General features: G+C 37.0%; 1 protein-coding gene across 1 annotated transcript in view; it reads left to right on the forward strand.

Annotated features, from left to right (window-relative positions):
- Positions 1–5,829: 5,829 nt before the first annotated feature.
- LOC128994097 (muscle M-line assembly protein unc-89-like) overlaps positions 5,830–22,958 on the forward strand; it is a 264,007-nt gene continuing 246,878 nt past the window's right edge. Inside the window, exon 1 of the mRNA XM_054418357.1 lies at positions 5,830–5,905. Within this exon, the coding sequence (XP_054274332.1) occupies positions 5,890–5,905 (16 nt within the window). The 5' untranslated portion in view covers positions 5,830–5,889. The remainder of the gene's footprint in view (positions 5,906–22,958) is intronic.

Genomic DNA, 22,958 nt, shown 5'->3' on the forward strand with positions numbered 1-22,958 from the left:
TTCAAGCTTTTAATTATTCCACTCTGTGAACATTTTCATTGCTAATATATGATATTCTATGAACATGTTTTTCAATTCCAATTAACAAAGAATGTCTTATTTAATCACCACCAAAGCCTAATTTACTAATAAAGAATGTTTCAATGTTTTTGATTTTTTCTTGAAATACTCAATATCCTGGACCGACTGTACACATCTTTTGAAAATTTACATTCTTTTAATTTCAAAGTAAGTCACTGTACAACCTAGACTATATTATATTGTGATTTTTAATAACAAGATTAAATATCTGTTTTCATACTGTAAGTAGATAATTTTTTTTTTTAAGTAGAATAGGGTTTTATGCATAAAGTGTATTTAATGATTTAATTTAATCATCTAGTACAAAGCAAAGTAAAGCATCTAGCCAAACAAAAGATTTGTCTGGTCCTTTTTGCTTTTTTAAATTTTACTCCCCCTAGCAATGTATATCAATAACAAATGTATATTTCTGTAATCATTGAGACAAAAATCTTACAGAATAACTCTCAGTCTGCAGCCAGTGTGTAGTGAGATAAGTTCATAGTTTTGCTGCTCCGTCTCCTGGTAGTTCAATGTTGTCATAAAAAATGGTTGCTATAATGGTTGGCTAAAATATATAGCTTTTATTCTAAGCTGCGATTCATTGAGCAATGTTTGGATGTTTTAAATCAAAACTAAAAGAGTGTAATAGTATATTTCGTACCTAGGGCCGAAAACCATTTTTGGTCCGTGGTACGAACACTATTTTTCACCATACTACAACTATTCACAATAATAATTAATGCACACTGATAGTCAACGCAACTTTAAGGTTATGTAAATAAGTAATTTCAGGAATCAGCAAAAATAATAATAAACTGTTGCTAGGCAACGGTAAAAATAAAACAATTCTATTGCAATGCTATGGATACTGTTTGTGTATTTAATATGCAAGCGGGCAGCTGATTTTGCGGCCCTAGGGATGTAAAAACCTGCTCGGTCCCCAAAACGACGATGACAGCTGGCATGGCCAGCAAAACGTAGCTTTCAGCCTCTAATTAACGTATGTAAACGCAGCTAATAACATCATAGTGTGGTGAAAAATATTATTGTATATTTCAACAAAAATGCATCGTAAGGCCCTCTATCAGCTATCGTAGCTTAGCAGTAGTTAGCACCAGGTACAGTATTATTAGGATCAGATAAGCCATAACAATCCATCTATCTTCTATACATATAAAAGTCAAATACCATTCACTGACTCACTGATCACTATATCTCGAAAACTACAAGCCATAAAAACTCAGGAATTTGCATGGAAGTTCCAATCAACCTCTAGGTGTGCAATAAGAAACGTTTTCAAGAAATTCCATCAAGGCTCTGCCCCAGTGGCTTTTGAAGATCCCATGTTATCCTTATGGAGAAAAGATTTGTTTACATTTGAAAAAATGAATACTTTTGAATCTTCACTATTATCATAGACAAAAAGAATTAAATATAGACCGTCAGCTGTGCTGCGGTTACAATATGTTCTGGCGCACACCACTGGGAGCACCATGTAGTTACGGCATACGCGATGTGTAACTACACGGTGCTCCCAATGGTGTGTGCCAGAACCTATGGTATCCATGGTAACCGCATCACGGCTGACAGTCTATGTTTAATTCTTATTGTCTATGCTATTATTTAAGGAACAGCTGGTTATATTTTACCAGGTGAAAGGGCTTGATCTATATTGAGTCTGTTCTTGAATCAGTTAAGCCATAACAATAATGAATCAAATAACCAATAAAGAAACATAATATCTCAAAATTCCACAAATAAACGGTCGGCCGATTCACACTACACGTTGATCTTAAGTAATAGTTAGATCCCAGCATTCACCTGGTCAATCAAGCATGAAAAGAGACATGTCGCTCGGGTGGTAAGGTTACATGACGAGAAAAAAATTTGAAGAAAACTGACAACCTAAAGGAATACCACTGCAACATATTGCTTGAGCCCAAGGGATGAGGCCAATAAACGTTATTCCTTAGTTTTTTCTCAAGGAACTTTACATACACCTGCCTGAGTTGATACAAATGGGGACCCACCATTGGGCGTGTTGCCAGCCTTACTTCGTTACCTACTCATCTGCTTTTTTCTGAAAGTGGTTATTTTTTACTTAATGCTAACTTTCTGTCACACACTGTTGACTTACAAATTAACGCTGAGAATATTGAAGAAGGAAATAGGTATGTTCAATTGACTTTGTAACAACAGTTAATTAATATAAAATAGTGATTAGTCCTTCATAGGCCTTACACATACAATTCCCAAAACTCTCGTTTGCCGTAACCCCTACATTAGTAGGTGTGTTACTGGCCTAGATGCTAGCGTCTCGCGGGACGGGTTCGATTCTATGAGAGCGTTTGAAATTTATCCCATTGGAAAAATGCCGTACTGGCGTGGACACAAGCAAGCAATTAAGAAAAGTACAAGTGGTGAAAGCACATTAGGTTGACGCAGTGGTTAACAATAATTGACAATGAGAGAATTTTACTGACACTCCCTAAGGCAAGAAGGGTGAGTTGCAAATATAACCGGGTTGAACACGTCATCTCTATTTAACAAGTGGAGTGCTTGATATCGTCTACGATTATCAAGCCAAGTGACCAATATCACCCCTGATTTTCAAGCCGAGCTGTCCTTGTTTGCTACTATAATATTACTCTTTGTCAAGCCGAGTACCCAATATTACTCCTATTTATAAAGCCGAGAACCATAAAGTACCTACTATATCTATATCTATATATATAAAAGGCAAAGCCCTCACTGACTGACTGACTGACTGACTCACTCACTCATCACTAATTCTCCCACTTCCCACTTACCTAGGGGGCTGAAATTTATTACACTGATTCTTTACGCATTAAATAGGAAAACTAAGTGGTTTTTATTCTGATCAGACTCTCGGGCTCCCCCCCAGTGGCTCTGGAGTTTCCCATGTTAACCTAATGAGTACTCATATTTAAATGGAATTAATGAATCATAACAGCTGTTTCAACTAAACAAGTTTGTTCTGTTCTATGATGTTCAATAGCATTAAAGTTACAAGGATTACCAACAGAGTGCAGCACTATTATTTTTTTAAATATTTGACAACAGCTAATTTGAAACCAAAAGGTGAGTGAGCGTAGCGAACGAACTTCAACCTGGAGGCGAGGTAGCGTAGCGAACGAGCTAACCTGAAGGCAAGTGAGCGTAGCGAACGAGTTCCAACCGTAAAGGTGAGTGAGCGTAGCGAACGAACTTCAACCAGGACGTGTGAGCGCAGCGAACGAGCTCCAACCTAAAGGTGAGTGAGCGTAGCGAACGAACTTCAACCAGGACGTGATTGAGCCATGCGAACGAGCTCAAGTATGAAGTTAAACGGGGCAAAGCCCGCGGGTACAGCTAGTATATATATAAGGCAAAGCCCTCACTTACTCACTGACTGACTGACTCACTCACTCATCACTAATTCTCTTACTTCCCTTTTACCTAGGTGGCTGAAATTTGGTACACTGATTCTTTAGGCATTAAATAGGAAAACTAAGCTGTTTTTATTCTGATCGGGCTCTCGGGCTCCGCCCCAGTGGCTCTAGAGTTTCCCATGTTAACATTATGAGTACTCATATTTAAATGGAATCAATTAATCTTAACAGCTGTTTCAATTAAACAAGTTGGTTCTGTTCTATGATGTTCAATAGCATTAAAGTTACAAGGATTACCAACAGGGTGCAGCACTATTATTTCTTTTACATTTATGACAACAGCTAATTTGCAACCAAAAGGTGAGTGAGCGTAGCGAACGAACTCCAACCTGGAGGCGAGTTAGCGTAACGAACGAGCTAACCCGTGAGCTAACCTGAAGGCAAGTGAGCGCACCGAACGAGCTCCAACCTAAAACCAGGACGTGATTGAGCCATGCGAACGAGCTCACTTATAAAGTTAAACGGGGCAAAGCCCGTGGGTACAGCTAGTCTATCTATATATATAAAAGGCAAAGCCCTCACTGACTCACTGACTGACTCACTCACTCACTCATCACTAATTCTCCCACTTCCCATTTACCTAGGAGGCTGAAATTCGGTACACCGATTCCTTGGGCATTAAATAGGAAAACTAAGTAGTTTTTATTCTGATCGGGCTTTCGGGCTCCGCCCCAGTGGCTCTGGAGTTTCCCACGTTAACCTTATGAGTACTCATATTTAAATGGAATTAAAGAATCTTAACAGCTGTTTCAATTAAACAAGTTGGTTCTGTTCTATGATGTTCAAAAGCATTTAAGTTACAAGGACTACCAACAGGGAGCAGCACTATTATTTTTTTTAATTTATGACACAGCTAATTTGCAACCAAAAGGTGAGAGAGCGTAGCGAACGAACTTCAACCTGGGGGCGAGTTAGCGTAGCGAACGAGATTACCTGAAGGCAAGTGAGCGCAGCGAACGAGCTTCAACCTAAAGGTGAGTGAGCGTAGCGAACGAACTTCAACTAGGACGTGATTGAGCCATGCGAACGAGCTCATCTTGAAAATTAAGAAGTTAAACGGGGCAAAGCCCGCGGGTACAGCTAGTTACTTATATTTGTCACGCTGAATGTATACCCATTACTCTTCTTTGCCCAGTTGAGTGCCTACTATTACTCCCATTTGTCATGCCGAGTGCCCGGTATTGCCCCTGTTTGTAAATCTGGGTGCCCACTATTTCTCCTAATGCCCAATAGGCTATTACTCCTATTTATCAAGCCTAGTGCCTAATATTGCCCATGAATGTCAAGGCGAGTGCCCAATATTACTCCTATTTATAAAGCCGAGTACCTACCTACTATTACTCACATTTGTCACGCTGAATGCCTACCTGTTACTCTTCTTTGCCAAGCAGAGTGTCCACTATTACTCATATTTCTTAAGCCTAATGCCCTCTATTCCTCCTATTTGTCAAACTGAATGTCCACTATTTCTCCTATTTGTCAAGCCTAATGCCCACCATTCCTCCTATCTGTCAAGCCTAATGCCCACTATTCCTCCAATTTGTCAAGCCTAATGCCCACTATTCCTCCTGTTTGTCAATCCTAATTCCCACTACTCCTCCTATTTGTCAAGCCAAGTGTCCACTATTCCTCTTATTTGTTAAGCCGATTGTCCACTATCCCTCCTATCTGTCAAGCCTAATGCCCACTATTCCTCCAATTTGTCAAGCCTAATGCCCACTATTCCTCCTGTTTGTCAAGCCTAATTCCCACTATTCCTCTTATTTGTCAAGCCGAGTGCCCACTATTTCTCCTATTTGTCAAGCCTAATGCCCACCATTCCTCCTATCTGTCAAGCCTAATGCCCACTATTCCTCCAATTTGTCAAGCCTAATGCCCACTATTCCTCCTGTTTGTCAATCCTAATTCCCACTACTCCTCCTATTTGTCAAGCCAAGTGTCCACTATCCCTCCTACTTGTCAAGCCAAGTGCCCACTATTCCTCCTACTTGTCAAGCCTAATGCCCACTATTCCTCCTGTTTGTCAAGCCTAATTCCCACTATTCCTCCTGTTTGTCAAGCCTAATTCCCACTATTCCTCCTGTTTGTCAAGCCTAATTCCCACTATTCCTCCAATTTGTCAAACCTAATTCCCACTATTCCTCCTATTTGTCAAGCTGAGGACAAGCCGAATGTCTACTATTGCCCCTCGGTTTGTGCAATTGAAGGCATGGAGTCGTACTGGAGTCCCGCCGAGTGTACGCAGGTCCCGGCCACATATAGACGCTGCCCCTGGGACGAGCCAAGCTTTAGGCTCAGTTTTGCTTGGCAAGTGCGCGTTGAGACACCTCCACCTCGACCTTATAGCAAACATGTCCATCTGGTGAAACTCGCCATGGCCCTTCACTCGGGTATGTGCATTCCAATTATTTTAAATTTTTTTGGATTAGTAGGCTTAATGTGATTTTTTAAACTAAATTATTGAGAATAGAACCTATACAGATAGTTAATTTTATTTAAGTAACTATACAATATTTACTGACATGGGTTGTTTGGGTGTTAAACGTTTATTATTTATTAATATTCTGTGAATATAAATACTGCAATGATGAAAATAGAATAAAGAAGACTATGTTTTACCTTGAAACTTTACTGTTACTTGTCAGTATGGAAATGTTGTGCAATTGTTATCAAATACTGTATTTAATTTTGATTTACATCAACACCTAATTAGATGGTAATAATAATGAAGAAAGTTTGTATTTACAATTGATACATTTCATATAATATGTCATTGCTCTGTTATGAACAATACTAGGTCTAGTTTATGTATTTCATCGTTGTATAAACTTAGTTTCATTGATCTAATGACTTAATCAATCATGCAACTATGAACTATGAACGGGTTTTAACCAAATAATCAGTTGGCAACCTGTTATTTATAAAATACAAATAATGGTGATGGTTGAAAACTATTTTACTTACGACCGTTTTTTAAAGTAGCCATTTCAGTTTAGTTCTTAGAATTGAAAAGTTTCACTTAACAGCTGTTTACTTTCATAACAGCATAGTTTCATTTCATAACAGCATAGTTTTTCTCATAACAACACGGGTAACGGACCAATGAGATTCAAGGATTGAGAGAAAAGAAGTAAAATTGTAATGTTTCGAACGTTAACTAATCAGCTGATCAGCTGATCAGTTGACAATTTTAATTGTTGGTCCGTCTTGTTCAATGTTCCTGTTGATACTCTCGTAATTTTAACCTAAGTTGGTGGTTAAGGGAAGATAGATTTAACTGATTTAAAAATTTCAGTTTTAGTGAAAGTGAAGTTGACGAGATGGAAATGAGAGCACAAACTGTTTGTGCTAATCTTTTGCCACCAAAATCGAAACAAATGTATGAAATTACATACCGTACCAGCAATTTATTAAATGGACGAAACAAAATAAGGTTGGATTGATAAATAAAAATTAGCCTCTGGTTTATTTTGAAAACCTCAAACCGTTGTTTCACCAAACTCGTTGTGGACCACATATTCGATGCTGAGATCTAACTGTAAATTAACTGTTTCACTATATTGTTCAGTTGTCCAAATAAATATGCATTATTTCCCTAACTGTACCTGATACAGTATTTATGGTGAGAATGCTGCTAGAAGAAGCTATTGTCTGAAAAATAGTAACGTATTATTTAACGAAATTTTACAAACACGTAATTACATGAAATCAGCTGATTATACAATAAGTCGTTGCATCACTTTCAGTGGCAATGACAATCAACGAAAACATAACCTCTCTAAAAAGTTATGAGTAATGATTGTTAGTAATTAAAAACCAGAATGTTAGTACTTAAAAAACTGTCGTAGGTAAAGTAATGTACGCAACTCGCGTTAATAGTCTTTACGACACTCGTAGAAGTTTTTAAGGCACTCGCCAAGGCTTGTGCCTGAAATTTTCTACTTGTGTCGTAAAGACTAACTTAACGCAATCGTTGCGTAAACTACTATTACATTCAGGAACATACAGTATGTTATTTGAAAATTGAAATTAGTTGTTTTGATATAGACACCTCCGGCCCTAGTAGTTATTTTTTGTCGACGAAATCAATCTGAGGCCGGTCACCAATCAATCAGACACACATTATTACGTGCGAAAACGTTGCCTTAAATAAAACAAACAGATGCAAATATCTTTAACTTATGAAGGATGCTGTTTCGATCCTAAGTGGAATTCAAGTTAAAGATACAAAACCAATGGTCGAGTAACGAAAACAATAGGTTCATTTGACAGTATTTAAACGTATTTTAACGTGTAGCCAACACCACCTTTAAACGTGATTCAGATTGCAAACATGATGAAACGGTTAAATAACTGTAAGTTGTACTCGCCCTAAACCTTCAACTTGTTATGATGAATTTGAAGTCTTGAACAGTATTGAAATGTGCCTCTTTTTTTGTAGTGATTTTTGTAATGCCTGCGCATTGGTTGTCCAGATGTTTTGTCGAGTGGTGGGGGTTTCGTTATTTTCAAGGGTACAATTGTGGGTTTAAAGTTATTCGTACTTAAAGTAACTTCGTATTGAGTATGCAGAAGTCCACTGCTCGTGAATGTTAAGTTTTTTATTGGTTGTGTAGTGGTTTTGTATTTATTATGTAGAGATTTAGTAGTGGTTGTGTAGTGGCGGTGCATTGGCTGCACATTGGTTATTTAGATGTTAGTGGTTGCTTTGTAGTGGTTGTGTTAAGGTTTAGTGGACAGCATGTTATTATTGTGTAATGTCTTTGTAAAATATAAGTAGTCATGTATAGATTTAGTGATATTGTAGTTCTTGTACAGTGGTTTTGTATTGGTTTAGTGACTATGTAAAGAACAGATGTGGTTTTGTTGTTGTCAAGGAGTGTTTTAATAGCCGTATTAATTGCGTAGTTATTGTATAAGGCCCTTATTAGACGAGGCAGCCAAGTTGCGCAGCCAGCCGGGCAGCCAGTCACTGGGCATTGGTTCTTATGGAGCTTATTACACGAGGGCAGCCAGTTGCGCAGCCACTGTTTGGCTGCCGGCTGGTTGCCGAGCCCGGCGACCGCACAGGCAACCACTGGCTGCTCGGTCTGGTCGCGCTCCTGTGTAGCTTACGGATCTTATTACACTGAACAGCCAGTCACCCGCTGCCACACATCAGTAGTAGTGGAAACACACCAGTTCACTCGTTGAAGTGCGTTCATCTCATTATCATCTGCGCAAAGTTCGTCAAAAAGGGTGTAATATAATCCTTTTTCTGTTCTTGATGAAAGAATAGGATGTATATGCATTCTCCTCTTCCTTCGTCTTCTCTTTTTCATGAGTAGAAGAAGAAGCAAATATTCATCTCACATTCTGACAGCGTCTCTCCCCAACAGAACTGTTCCACCAACACTGTTCCACTGTCAACAAAAGACTGGTCTAGTTGGTAATTTTGTGGCTGCTCTACTGGTTGCTACGCTAGGCAGCCAGACAGGCGACTGGCTGCCCGGCTGGTTGCGCAACTTGGCTGCCTCGTCTAATAAGGCTCTAGGTTTAGAAGTGGTTTCTAGGGATTGTGTAGTGTTTTCGAATTGGTTATGGTGATTGTTTGGTGTTGGTTCTAGTGTTTTCGAAGTACCACTGGTAGTTTATAATGATTGAGTTGTGGTTTTGTAGTGTATAATGTACAGTTCTAATGGGGGTTTTCTAGTGATTCGATTGTATGGTTTACAGTTACACTGGTAGTTTTTTAGTTACTGTGTAGTGGTTTCATAGTGATTATGTTCAGTTCCACTTGTAGTTTATACTTATTTTACAGTGGTTTTACAGTAATTGTTTATGTACAGTTCCACTGGTGGTTTTCTAGTGATAGGGCAGTGGTTTCATAGTGATTATGTACAGTTCCACTGGTGGTTTTCTCGTGATTGTGTAGTGGTTTCATAGTGATTATGTACAGTTCCACTGGGGGGTTTCTAGTGATTGTGTAGTAGTTTCATAGTGATCATGTACAGTTTCACTTGTAGTTTATACTTATTTTACAGTGGTTTTATAGTGAGTGATTATGTACAGTTCCACTGGTGGTTTTCTAGTGACTGTGTAGTGGTTTCATAGTGATTATGTTCAGTTCCACTTGTAGTTTATACTTATTTCACAGTGGTTTTACAGTAATTGTTTATGTACAGTTCCACTGGTGGTTTTCTAGTGACTGTGTAGTGGTTTCATAGTGATTATGTTCAGTTCCACTTGTAGTTTATACTTATTTTACAGTGGTTTTACAGTAATTGTTTATGTACAGTTTCACTGGTGGTTTTCTAGTGACTGTGTAGTGGTTTCATAGTGATTATGTTCAGTTCCACTTGTAGTTTATACTTATTTTTCAGTGGTTTTACAGTAATTGTTTATGTACAGTTCCACTGGTGGTTTTCTAGTGATTGTGTAGTGGTTTCATAGTGATTATGTACAGTTCCACTGGTGGTTTTCTAGTGATTGTGTAGTGGTTTCGTACTGGAGTATATGTGGAGTTGTGTGTAGACTGATGATATTTATAGTGTTGTCGACGGTCAGTGGCAGGGCTGCAGAGAGGAATGTGAGCTTGTACTCGTGGTATTCCACAGTCATTAATGATGTCTACTGTTTGTCTCTTTTATCTGTTCAGATGAGTTTAAGCGTCCAATGATTTTCCTATTTTCCAATGTTTGCATCAGCTTTTGAAGTTGAAGGACATCCTCGGCACCAAGAACCTTTGATACATGCTCTTCCTTATTTTAAACGTTTAACCCCACTCAAAAACCTTTGTACATGACGTACAGTGATACAGTGAGCAACGTAGTATCGTCAAGATGACCTGAATGTGGATGCTTGAATGTGGATGCTTGAATGTGGATGCTTGAATGTGGATGCTTGAATGTGGATGCCTGAATGTGGATGCCTGAATGTGGAGGCCTGAATGTGGAGGCCTGAATGTCAGGGGACTAGATGATAATAGGCCTATGTCTTGAGGCTCATGCAATTTGTCTCTTAGAAAACTAGTCTAGTTTTTTATAACCACACCTCGTATGTAGTAGTACGTACATTAAAACAACACATCATGATTGGTCATCGTCTTTCGGTCATGCTACCAATGCTCACCAACACAAATTTGATATTAAATCAAATATCTTCTATCCCATAGATGCATTTTTATACTGTTTGAGTAAAAACAGAATCCACCCTCAGAGCTTCATCTCATTGGCTATAGCATAATAGAAAGACAATTGTAGTCAAATTAGCCAATTATTAACCATAAATGAACCATAGAATTAAAAAAGATGAATAATAAGACTGTTTATGCCCACATTATTGATATGTCATTATTTCTTGGTCCAATAAACCATGTGATCGCAATTTAAAGCAACATGTTGACTCCTTTTAGTGACATATCATATTTAATTATACCTACGACCGTTTTTAAAGTGGCCGTTTCAGTTAAGTCCTTAGAATTGAAAAGCGTTGTTTACTTTCATTCCAGCATAGTTTTACTCACAACAACACGAGTAAAGGACCAATGAGGTTAAAGGATTGAGAGAGAAGAAGTAAAATCGTAATGATTTGAACTTCAACTAATCAGCTGTTCAGACCAATTTAATTGTTGAATGGTGCAGTGTTTGGTACAATGTTTTGTTGCTTTACTGTCAGTAGCAATCGGAGGGTAACCAACTGGCTGGTTGACTGTGTCGTAAAAACATTTACATCACGCATTAAACAAAAATATATATCACTCATCCATAAATTCGTTTTGTTTTCTCACATATGAGTAACACGAGTCAGTATCCCGATCTTTTAAGAAAATCAGATCAACTGAGAGGTGCTTTGGAGTGGAAATTGAGTAAAGATGAACAAACAACAAACCCAATCACACTACTACGTCACCAACCGTGCAAACAACAATGATGATCACTACGCCTCGGCGAGCCGGTGTTCTATTGTTTCACAACAAAGGAATCTGATTGTTGTTTGACGCCACATTTAAGGCTATTTAACTACCTAAAGCCATTCAATGTTTGACTTTTTCCATCTTTTCATCTAAATATTTGTATGGTACTGCTTTTTATTGGTTTGTATTGGAAAGTATAGTAGGTTAGGAGTTTTTTGGTGATAAGTTGACATTTAGGTAATTTTGAAAATGACCTGTTTAGGCCTAAGGTTGCTTAGTGTGCTGCTAGGCAAAGGCTTTAAGTAACGATCCTGTAAAACAGAGTTCTTTACACGATTAAAGTATTTTTTGTAGAATGGTCATGGTAAATATTTGCCTAGTTTTAGGCCCCCTTCACACTGGGCCACCATGGTGGCCCAGTGTGAATACCCTGTGTTAATTTTGGATTGTTTAGCAGCTTCCATGAATTCGTTGTCTGTTTTTGTTTCCTTACAAACCGAGAGCACAGTAATTCCTTGTAAATGTATGCAGTATCAACTTTACCACACACAAATGTGTCTTATCGGTGCATTTACCCATCATGCAACATTGTGTGCCGTCGCGGTGAACTACGGACAGTTTTGGAGGGATCATCAGTTTGGTGACTCGTGAAGCACGAATATCACTTATCTGCTTCTACGAAAGTTATAATACCCTCTCTGCATATAAACTGCATCTAGCTATGCAGAGGTTGATCTCTAACACTCATTCGCGTATTCGGAGTTTAATATTAAGAACTAAATGTATTGTTTGGATATTTGTTTATCTATATTCTCATCACGCTTCCCCTCATGGCGTGAAAACAATTCTTCACATTATATTAAAACTCACCTTCACTGGAAACTCATAGAGTATGGATAAAAAGAATTATCAAAGTGTCTGATTTGAGGTGTAACTTCCACGCGTTTATATTCGGTGGGCCCACTCCACAGATCTCTGACACAGACAGATGAAATACTTTTGACTTGCAGGATCGGATTTGAACTTTAAATCTATAGGGTACTGACTTCTGGCCAGAGGTACAACATAGACTACTCAGCCGTTGATTAGGTTTAACGAGACCTTCTATCGCAATAACAGCACCGACAAACTAAAAGTCCAAACATTAAGCTTGCCATATATTTCAACTATTTAGTAAAAGCTTTCATTCTTTCTGATATCAATGGACCTGAAGCTCAAATTAAGGAGAAACTGTACATTAGTTAGGCATCAAATTGAATGGAGGAATTGTAGCACAAAATAATCTTACAGTAATTGCACAGGATTGAGACTGAAACTACACTGAAGTACATGCACCACGCCATTTACAAGAGAAATTTAAATTCAATTGTATTTACAAATACATGGCAAAAATGATTTCTACGAGATACGTGATGTCATATGCTTAAATAATCAGATGATTATTGTTGATATTATTGTTATTGTTTACATTTTATCTTTTGTGTTGAATTAGTTCTGGAATAAAGTTTACTAATTAATTTACGTGTATTTTGCATATTTTATGAAGATATATCAATGGTGACGAGTGATAAAAGTGAAAATGAAATTAGAAAATTAAAACAGCAAAGAGGAATCATAAAATCACAAATTACAAGGACTTTACATGTGCTGAAAACTAAAGGTTCATCTATATACGATGCTCTGGGCAGACAAACTCTACTGGATGAAACGTGGAAAAGATTCACCGTGTTACATGAACAGATTATAACAACTACAGACAATGAAGATGAAATTGAAAGAGAAGAAGATTATCGTACAGATGTAGAGGAAACATACCTCGAGGCAAGAGCTTTATTACAACCATTCTTTGTCACTATTAAGCAAACAGAAGTTGAAAGGAATGTTTCTAACGAATTAAATGATCCTTATAAATTGAACATACCGAATGTGAGTTTCACACCCTACACAGAAAATGAAACCTTTCGGAATTTCCTAATGCGATTTAAAAATTTCTTGAATCTAAAACAAATCACTGAGCCTAAAACCAAAACACAACTGTTTTTTAGTACTCTTACACCCGAAATGCATCAGGCATTATGTGACACAATTGCTCCTGAGACACCGGGTGACAAATCGTATGAAGAACTTGCAGATATACTGCAAAACTGTTTGGAACCTACTCCAAGTGTACTTGCTAATCAAAATAGGTTCATCAGTAAAGTTCAAGATACTGAAGAGGGAATTTCTACGTACGCTCGAGAATTAAAACGTTTGGCAATTGACTGTGACTTTAAGTGTTACAACTGTGAACATTCAGTCTGTGATATGTTCTTGAAGATGCAATTCATTCGAGGATTAAGAGATAATGAAGTGAGAGTTAGGCTTCTTCAGGAAAAAGGAAATAAACAATCATTTAAGGAAGTGGTAGAAATGGCTATATCTATTGAACAATCCAAACTGGAAAGTTATGCAATAATACCTAAGTACTCTCATTACGTTACAGAACAAACTAAAGATGTTAACTATGTGAGTAAACAACCTGGGTTAACAAGAAAGAGTAGAAATGAAATCAAACCACATATTACCTTTCAAGATTTAAGAGGTAAATGTTACAGATGCGGCAGTGCTCAACATAAAGCTGATACTTGCAAGTTTAAAAATGAATTTTGTAGGAAGTGTAATAAGATCGGACACATTGCGAATGTTTGTCTTACACGCAACAGGGTTAGCAATGCAAGCGAGAACGCTTACAAGTTTAAATCGAATAAAATTGATGTTGAAGATGATAATGAAAACATTCATGAGGTTTACATGGTGGGGATACCAAATGTGAATGACAAGTTCATGATTAACGTTTCTATTGAAGGCAAGTCATTGAATATGGAACCTGATACCGGGGCGGCTTTGAGCTCATTATCATAAAGTGATTTTCTTAAACTTGAACTTAATAAACGTCTATTCAAGACGGCAGTGGAAATGAAAACATACACTGGAGAAATTATAAGGCCTGTAGGAGTCTGTTTTGTTGAATGCAAGTACAGAAATTTCAGTTTTCATGGGAAACTCTATGTTTTAAAACAAAATGTAGACCCAATATTTGGACGTGAATGGCTCCGAGAAGTCAAAATGGATTGGGCTGATATAAATCTTGCGGATACTAACACATCAGAGGAACTTGATAAACTCCTAGCAACTTTTCAGGACATTTTCAAGGCAGAAATTGTTAAAATAAATTCAGAACAAGGACATATACAGCTAAAGGAAGGAGCTAAACCAATTTTTGTTAAACCACGACGCATAAGTACCTTATGCTCTAAGGAAAGCTGTTGAAGATGAGCTACATAGACTAGAGAGCAGTGGTATAATCTCCAAAGTTGAAAACTCGCAATGGGGAACACCAATTGTTCCGGTAAAAAAGCCTAATGGAAGTGTAAGGCTCTGCGCTGACTACAAGGTAACAGCCAACAAACTAATATTAGATGAGAAGTACCCTATACCTCGCATTGAAGACATCTTTACACACATGAACAAAGGGAAATTTGTCTGCACCTTGGACATTAGTAATGCCTATTTGCACCTTCCAATGGATGAAGAACCAAGAGAAATACAAACCATAAGTACTCATTTAGGTTTGTTCAAAGTCAATCGCCTAATGTTCGGCATAAAAGTAGCTCCAAGTATATGGCAACGATTTATGGACAAGGTTCTCCATGGACTAGAAGGAACTGTATGTTTCTTTGACGACATACTCATTCAAGGGAGCACATTCCAAGAAACTATGAGTCGACTAAAAGAGGTTTTTCAAAGAATTAGACAATATAACTTACGATTGAATCAGGACAAATGCAAATTCTTCAAGAAAAGTGTGAAGTATCTAGGCCATGTTATAGACGAGAATGGTCTTCATAAATCACCTGACAATGTTGAAGCTATACGTAAAGCAAAGAGACCAGAAGATGTCACTCAACTAAGAAGTTTCCTAGGACTCACAAATTACTACACTCGATTTGTGCCTAACATGTCAACCTATCTGGAACCATTAAATAATCTACTAAGACATGGAAAGAAGTTTACATGGAATAAGGAGTGCGAGGATGCCTTTGTGAAGATCAAAGCTGAAATCACCAGTGAACGAATATTAGCTCATTATGATCCGAGTGAAGCATTGGTACTTGCTACGGATGCAAGTCCAACTGGCTTAGGTGCTTGTTTATCTCACAGATACAAAGATGGATCAGAGAAACCAATAGCATTTGCCTCAAGAACTCTCACAAAATCAGAAAGGAAGTACAGCCAAATCGACAAAGAAGCGGTAGGAATTTACTGGGGGTTGAAGAAATTTTTCGCCTATTGTTATGGAAGAAAATTTGTTCTAATAACAGATCACAAACCCCTCGTTTCCATTTTTGATCCTGCAAAAACCTTACCTTCAATGACAGCTTCAAGAATGTTTAACTATGCTCACTTTTTATCAGGATTTGATTACACGATTGAATACCGCAATACAACAGAACACGCTAATGCAGACTTTTTATCTCGATTTCCGGTCACCGAGGTACCAGAAAATGTATTTGATGATCACGAGCAGTACCTGATGAACCAAGTGGAAGCAATGCCAGTGACAAGAATAAAGATTGAAGAGGAAACAAGGAAAGATGAACATCTCAAAGTGATATCACACTATTTAAACACTGGAAAAAGTTTAAAAGAACTTGGATTAAATGACAATGAGTTTTGCTTAATGGATGGCTGTGTGTTCAGAGGGAATAGAATATGCGTACCTTTAACTTTAAGAAAACAAGTTCTAAACGAGTTGCATGCCGGTCATATGGGCATGACGAAGATGAAACTTCTGGCTAGAAGTTACTGCTATTGGCAAAATATTGATCAGGAGATAGAACATTTAGTCAAACATTGCTATTCATGCCAACAAAAACTCAAAAGTCCACCTAAGGAAACGGTCCACCCATGGGAACCTCCAAGCGGGCCATGGGAACGTATTCACGTAGACTTTGCAGGACCAATTAAAGGCTGGAGTTACTTCATTGTTGTCGATGCTTACAGTAAATGGGTAGAGGTCATCCCGACTAAATCGACAACAACTGACTGGTGCCTAAAACAACTAGATAAATTATTTTCAACATTCGAGTTTCCTCATGTTCTTGTTTCAGACAACGGGACTCAATTAACATCAACTTTGTTTGAAAACTACCTCAAGAAGTATCAAATAATACATAAAACAATCGCTCCTTTTTGTCCAAAATCTAATGGTCAAGCAGAAAGGTCAGTTCAAACTGTCAAGAACCTCTTACATGTTTGTGGGGGAGGACACAATGAGGATAAGATAAACACGATACTGAAACAGCTAAGGAAGGCGCACCATTCAGCAACAGGACAATCTCCATACTTGCTTATGTTTGGGAGAAACGTAAGAACCGAAATGGATTTAATGGTTGAGAGGACACCCACACCGCAAATCAAACGTCAAGTTTTAACTAGAAGAAGTTTCTCAAAAGGACAAATAGTGTTGATGTGAAATTATTCCAACATGTCAGAAGAAAAGTGGTCAAGAGGAACAGTAGAAAGACCGCTTGGGAACGTGATGTACCTTGTTAAATCAGAAGACGGGCGGTTATTTAAGAGACACTGCGACCAACTAAGAGCAGCTTAATAGGGGGGAGGATTGTCATATGCTTAAATAATCAGATGATTATTGTTGATATTATTGTTATTGTTTACATTTTATCTTTTGTGTTGAATTAGTTCTGGAATAAAGTTTACTAATTAATTTACGTGTATTTTGCATATTTTATGAAGATATATCACGTGAAATCAACCGTTTAGTGTCCGTTTACTCAGTATACTAAAAGGTATGAAAGAATGTTAGAGTTAAGTGTTGTGGTGACAACTTATATATATCTGAGGCAAGCTACTGTTCACATAATTTAACTGTGACGCACTTACTGCTATGTGTGAAAACAGGTAGGATGAAGAATGGATTAATTGAAATATGTTTAGCCTTTCTACTGAAGATGATCAGCCGTTTCTTTAGCCAGGACCATGTATTAACACCCAATAGCCAAGGACAGCTGGGCCCAGTTTCTAGCTATAAACAAGTTAATGACCTTTCTTGGGATCTAAACATTGGCCCTTTGGATTGTCAGGGTAGCACAATAACTAGACAGCTGCCACATTGAGAGCCAACCACGCTGTCTTCTATAAAATGTGGCCGTCGATCGTGGATCTCTTTGTCGTTGGAAAGTTGTTTGTATCCATTTAGCCTTTCCTTAATCCTTGGGCATTGGATGCAAATCCCTCAGAATAACTAGCCAACACTTACTGGCTTTCTTCCACCTCATACAAATGTTCTATGAGATGAGAATTCAACCTTTTTCAAGAATTCTGCATGACTGTGGGTACATCAGTGAGGATCTTTTTTACACTATAAATCATTTTCCGATATTTTGGATCCCCTCAAGTAGGTCTGAAAAACTCTATAACCCAAAAAATCAGACGCAGGCATAGATAAAGGCAGAAGTTTGATTTTGATTAATGTGTCGAAAGGTTGAAGGTCACATGAAGATGTTAGCAAAATTAGTTTAACGTGTTTAATTCGTTTAGTTGGGAGTTTAATGTAAACTACAGAGCAGAGTTTAATGTAAATAAAAATTAGTAGCCCTTAAGAAAGAAATTTTGGATTGTTTAGCAGCTTCCATGAATTCGTTGTCTGTTTTTGTGTTTGTGGGAAGAAGAATTTCACAATCTGTACACTCTGATTAAATACTCACTAACATGACTGGACTGGATAAAGCAGGGATCATAGAACAATTTATCGGTTTCTCATGATGCAAAAAGTTTGAGAAATAAAATATAGCTAGCTAATGATGTGAATGACAATATGAACACAGTTTGATTAACTGAGTCGATCTTGAGTCGACGTGGAAAGAACTTTTGGGCCAAGAATTTCCTTCAATAGACCGACCCTCACAAGTTCTCTTACGGTTCTCTTCTTGTACAAGTTCTCTTCCTTAGGTTTTGGTATAGCCCCCCCCCCTCCTACACTGCAATCACGTGGTGGAGAATTATTCAGTAGGGGCAATTTTTTTATATTAGAAAAACGCCTTAACTTTTTTTCTAACCACTCCAAACCTGTAACAGTCCAGCCCTGAACTCTAGTTTTAAACAAACATGGTTTGTTTTATGAACGGCTGTCTAATGTTATCGATGTTAAAATTGTTACACCTAAAACAGACTATGCCATCTCATATGATGCTGAATACCGAAGAGTTTTCCGTGGGTACAGCGCCAGAAGGACCAGTTTTCACCTGCGCACCGATATATAAATAGTGTTCTGAATCACTGACCCTCAGGTTGGGAGGTTGGCAGCTATGCAGTATCTATCAAGAACACAAAGACACTATATTGTCTACCATTGGCCGCTCTGTCATCAGATAATGCTTACTGTAGGATTGGCTCCTAGATGAAAAAATCTTAAAAGATCTTATGTTCTGCTTAGTATTATCGTCATTACATTTTGACAGCAACGCCACCTAGGTTCGTATTTTTCGAAAATATTTACTGCGAGGTGAATTATTTAGCGAAGGCCATTTTTCTATATCCCAACGATCAATAAGAGCTTGACCCAATTAACTGTAAACCATCAAAATGCTATTTAATTTGCTCGAGATTTAAACTACCTAGTATTTTGACTGGTAGGCAATCACTATAAGCATTCAGGTATCCAGCTGCTTGCTTGTAATTGATACTCGTAATTGATTCAGTGTTTGGTTGAGTTTGTTAAAAACGCAATAAAAATGTATCTATCTAAATATGCGATGTTAGTGTGGGTGGAGATAGGTTATTCAGGTGTTTGTATATTCAAAGCATGCGGTTATATGTTACCTATCTTAAGTCACCTTTGGAATAGCATGTTTAATAATTTTTTGTATACTAATTATTTTCCCTTTTTAGTGACATATTTTTTATACTCAGAAAAAGGTTTTACATTATCTTTGGGGTGGGGTACAATTAAATTCGTAAGACAAATCTCAAAAGGAAAGTTCAACACCTATAAGGGCCATGGGCACAGTGATGCGATGGAAATTGTAACAGACGGTTTATGTTGTTGCAAATTGGCTACATACCAACGGTGATGTTTTGTTTTTTTATAAAGACATTCTGTAAAATATTGGAGATTTTATACACTTTTTGGAATCCGAGCCAGAGAATGTCGTATTTTGCAATACATTTCCACAACTGAAAATGTTTAAACTATTGAATCAACAGTTTAAAAGGGGGTTATAGTGAACTATTTCATGAGACGGATAAAGTCTGACGTACAATACTTTAAATTGTCCCAAACTTCAATCTTCCAGCACGTCTCGAATCACATGGAGATACATTTTTTCTGCTTGTGTTGTTTGTTTACAAAGTGTCAGTATGGCCATAAAATCATTAGTTACAAAAGGTATAATCCAACTTTACACACATAACACAAAAATTTAATAGATGGGATTTTTGTGATTTTGCTTAAAATTATATTTGAATGCTTTCACGATTTTACATTAACTTGAAATAATAGGATTTCCAAAGGTAATAAACTTTAACAAATATTTATCTTACAACCATTTCCGAATAAGACTTAAATAAAACAACCCAGGGCAAAAACTCTGCCAAATGTTGTATATTGGTCAACAATTTCAAATTTAAACCTAATTTACCGATTATTAACTTAAATATTTATTCTCATTATTGGCGTTTTATTGACCATTGAATGTGTTGAAAGGTAGAGCCTACCCGTGGCGAAACAAAAGATGATTTCATCAATAGCCATTAGAGATCGACTGCGGGAGGTGGCAATTCTTGGAATCCATTTTGGCGAGTCTCGTAGGAGGTGATGGTATTTTTGGAACCCCTCTCCCGCCCGCTCGACATACACCATTATGTAATGGAACTAGGCCTTGCCATAAATCCACTAAATGTTCAAATTAAATCCCATTCATAAGGTTGCTATTTTATAGAGAGTTAAACGAGGTAATTTTGTGTCTGCATACACGATTTTGGGTTGGATTAAGTGAATGGTTGTGTCCCCTCCCTCCTCCTTTTGTGTTGTGTTCTACCAGTGGGTTTGTATTCCATCGTTTTGATCCTTGTGAGGGAAAGGTAGTTGAGAATAAGAAAAATAAGAGAAATATATCGAAGGACCAGCCTAGTTAATTAGGCAAAGAAATATGTTAGGTGAAGTACTTCAAAATCAATATTGTTGGGATTTGTCAGCTAAATATTTTACATCAAATCAATTATATAAAAATAAGTAAGTAACAAGAAAAGTTCCAATTTAGTGTACAATGTTCAGTTTTGAGAGTAAATAGTGAAATTGCATTAAACTTAATACTGAAACTCACCGAGGCACCTCAGAATGTCAATCATTCACAATTTGACTGATGTCACACATAGCCTTGGTAGATTCATAACTGGCTTCTTGAGTGATTAAGTCCAAGTTCGTTTAATGTCTTGCTGGTTGATAATAGGTACCTATCACTTAAAATGTCTTTTCATTCATGCAGAATTTAGTAATGTTCATGATAAGAATTGTATAAAGTAGTTTTACAAGTAAAATTATAATATTTAGCTTGAATCCCATGAAAAATGTATGTAGTTTTAAAATAAAATTGAGAACAAAAATTATGTGTGGTGATTGTATTGAGGATAGAAACACAATGTTTTCAAAAATATGATGTAAATAAACATTAAATTAAATAACTTTCAGCTGTCAAGAAATTGGGATGGGAAAGTAAAATAGGAAATTGTATTTAGAACAAAGAGGAAATAAAATTATAATATATTGAAATCAATTTTGAATAAAAGTATGGAAAAGTGATGAACCAGAACGCAACAATCCTCCTAGGCATTAGCAGTCTTAAATTTATTTCAGATTACAAAAACTGTAGTTATAAGAAAGTGTAGCCTTATGAGCCAATTAAAAGAATTTTTTCCTTTAAATATTGTGTAGTATTAATGTTTTACATAAAAAGTTAAGATAATTTGAAGTATACCCAGAACTAGGTCAGTATTAACCTCTGCAAAAACCCTTCCACTTTTAGGTGAATTCAGGGATTGAGTCAATAAAATGAATTACCTATAAAATAATTCCATTTTTGTCTAATTTAACTAGAAGCAAGAAAGGCGTATTAAATGGATTGATGTATTGAGATAATAAAAACAGAGATAAGGAAAATTTTAGTTATAGGCTAGACCATAAAACTAAAAAAGGGACCCTTTTCGTCAGACTTTTAAAAGATGGAGCTAGCAGTTTCCACGTTAATAAATTAAAAAACTCATAATATTCTAAACATTTTTTACCAAAGGGCTATTATAAAACAACAAACTCTTTTAAAGATATTCTAATTACAATATCTTTAAAAGAGTTTGTTATTACTAGTGATATTAGTAATATTAGTTATATCAACTAACAGTCAGATACTTATTTAAATAAATATTATTTATTAATGTGTTTACCTTGCCAGTGAGTGTGGTGTGTCTGGTGTGTGTGATGTGTGTGGTGTGTGTGTATGTGGTGTGTGGTGAACATAAATATGAAAAGTGTTCTCAAGTCTCCACTGATACATCAGGTAAGACAGCTGTCCAAACTGTCGTCGCGGAGGCTTCATCTTCATAAATCATGTCAAATACAGTTTGTATTTCCTAATTATTTAACTAATATTTATTTAGAAAACTCAATTGGATGGTGATGCTAATTGATGGTAGTACATATTTTTAGAAAAAATTTCAGCTTTCTTGGTATATTGTTTAGGTAAATAATTAACTCCATGTTGTCATTCAATGAATAGTATATGATTAAAACGCCAACAATAAAAAGCAAGAGTATCCAGAGAAAAATAGGGTTATTTCGTGATTTAAATTATTAAGAAATTCTAAAATTAATTTAAAAACACACCTTAAAAATGCTCCTTGTTGGATGAGGATTTTTAAATCAAGCAAAATTAGGTCCAAGTCCTGTCTTCCATTCTGGTGGGGTACGGCCCTCGAGGTAACCATTCCGGCATTCGCCTAAGAGAGGAAAGAAACCTTAGAAACTTCCCTCAGAATGGTTGGTCTCATAGTCAGACCTCCCGATGTGAAACTTACCACAAGATACATAATACTTAATATTAACAAGTCTTTTCTAACTCATACTGCTGTTACATATATATATTTTAAGAGGTTGGCGGCCTCTTTTAACCTTGCATTTGCCCGTCCACATAGACTAGATTTGTGCGTGGAACGTATCCAACAAAGCAAGGGGTGAGCCGGTCCAGTACAAAGGTGAACTGTACTGATAAAAGTTAGTGGCAGTGACCAGGATCCGAATCCACGACACTACTGCCCTGGGCCCGAAGTCCGCGACGCTACCAACTGAGCCACCAACTCGCCACCAAAATTATTCTTCAGGCCTTGGGCTTTTTTTCTGCCCAAACCTGTCTTCAATTGGCTAACAGTGTTGCTGAAGAACTCGTCCAAAGTTTCATTCTTTTCCAACATTTCGTCATATTCCTCAAGCATTTTCCCAT

Source organism: Macrosteles quadrilineatus, unplaced genomic scaffold (assembly GCF_028750875.1).
Source record: "Macrosteles quadrilineatus isolate MER2022 unplaced genomic scaffold, UCM_ALF_1.0 Scaffold_5__1_contigs__length_97177068, whole genome shotgun sequence".
Classification (NCBI taxonomy): domain Eukaryota; kingdom Metazoa; phylum Arthropoda; class Insecta; order Hemiptera; family Cicadellidae; genus Macrosteles; species Macrosteles quadrilineatus.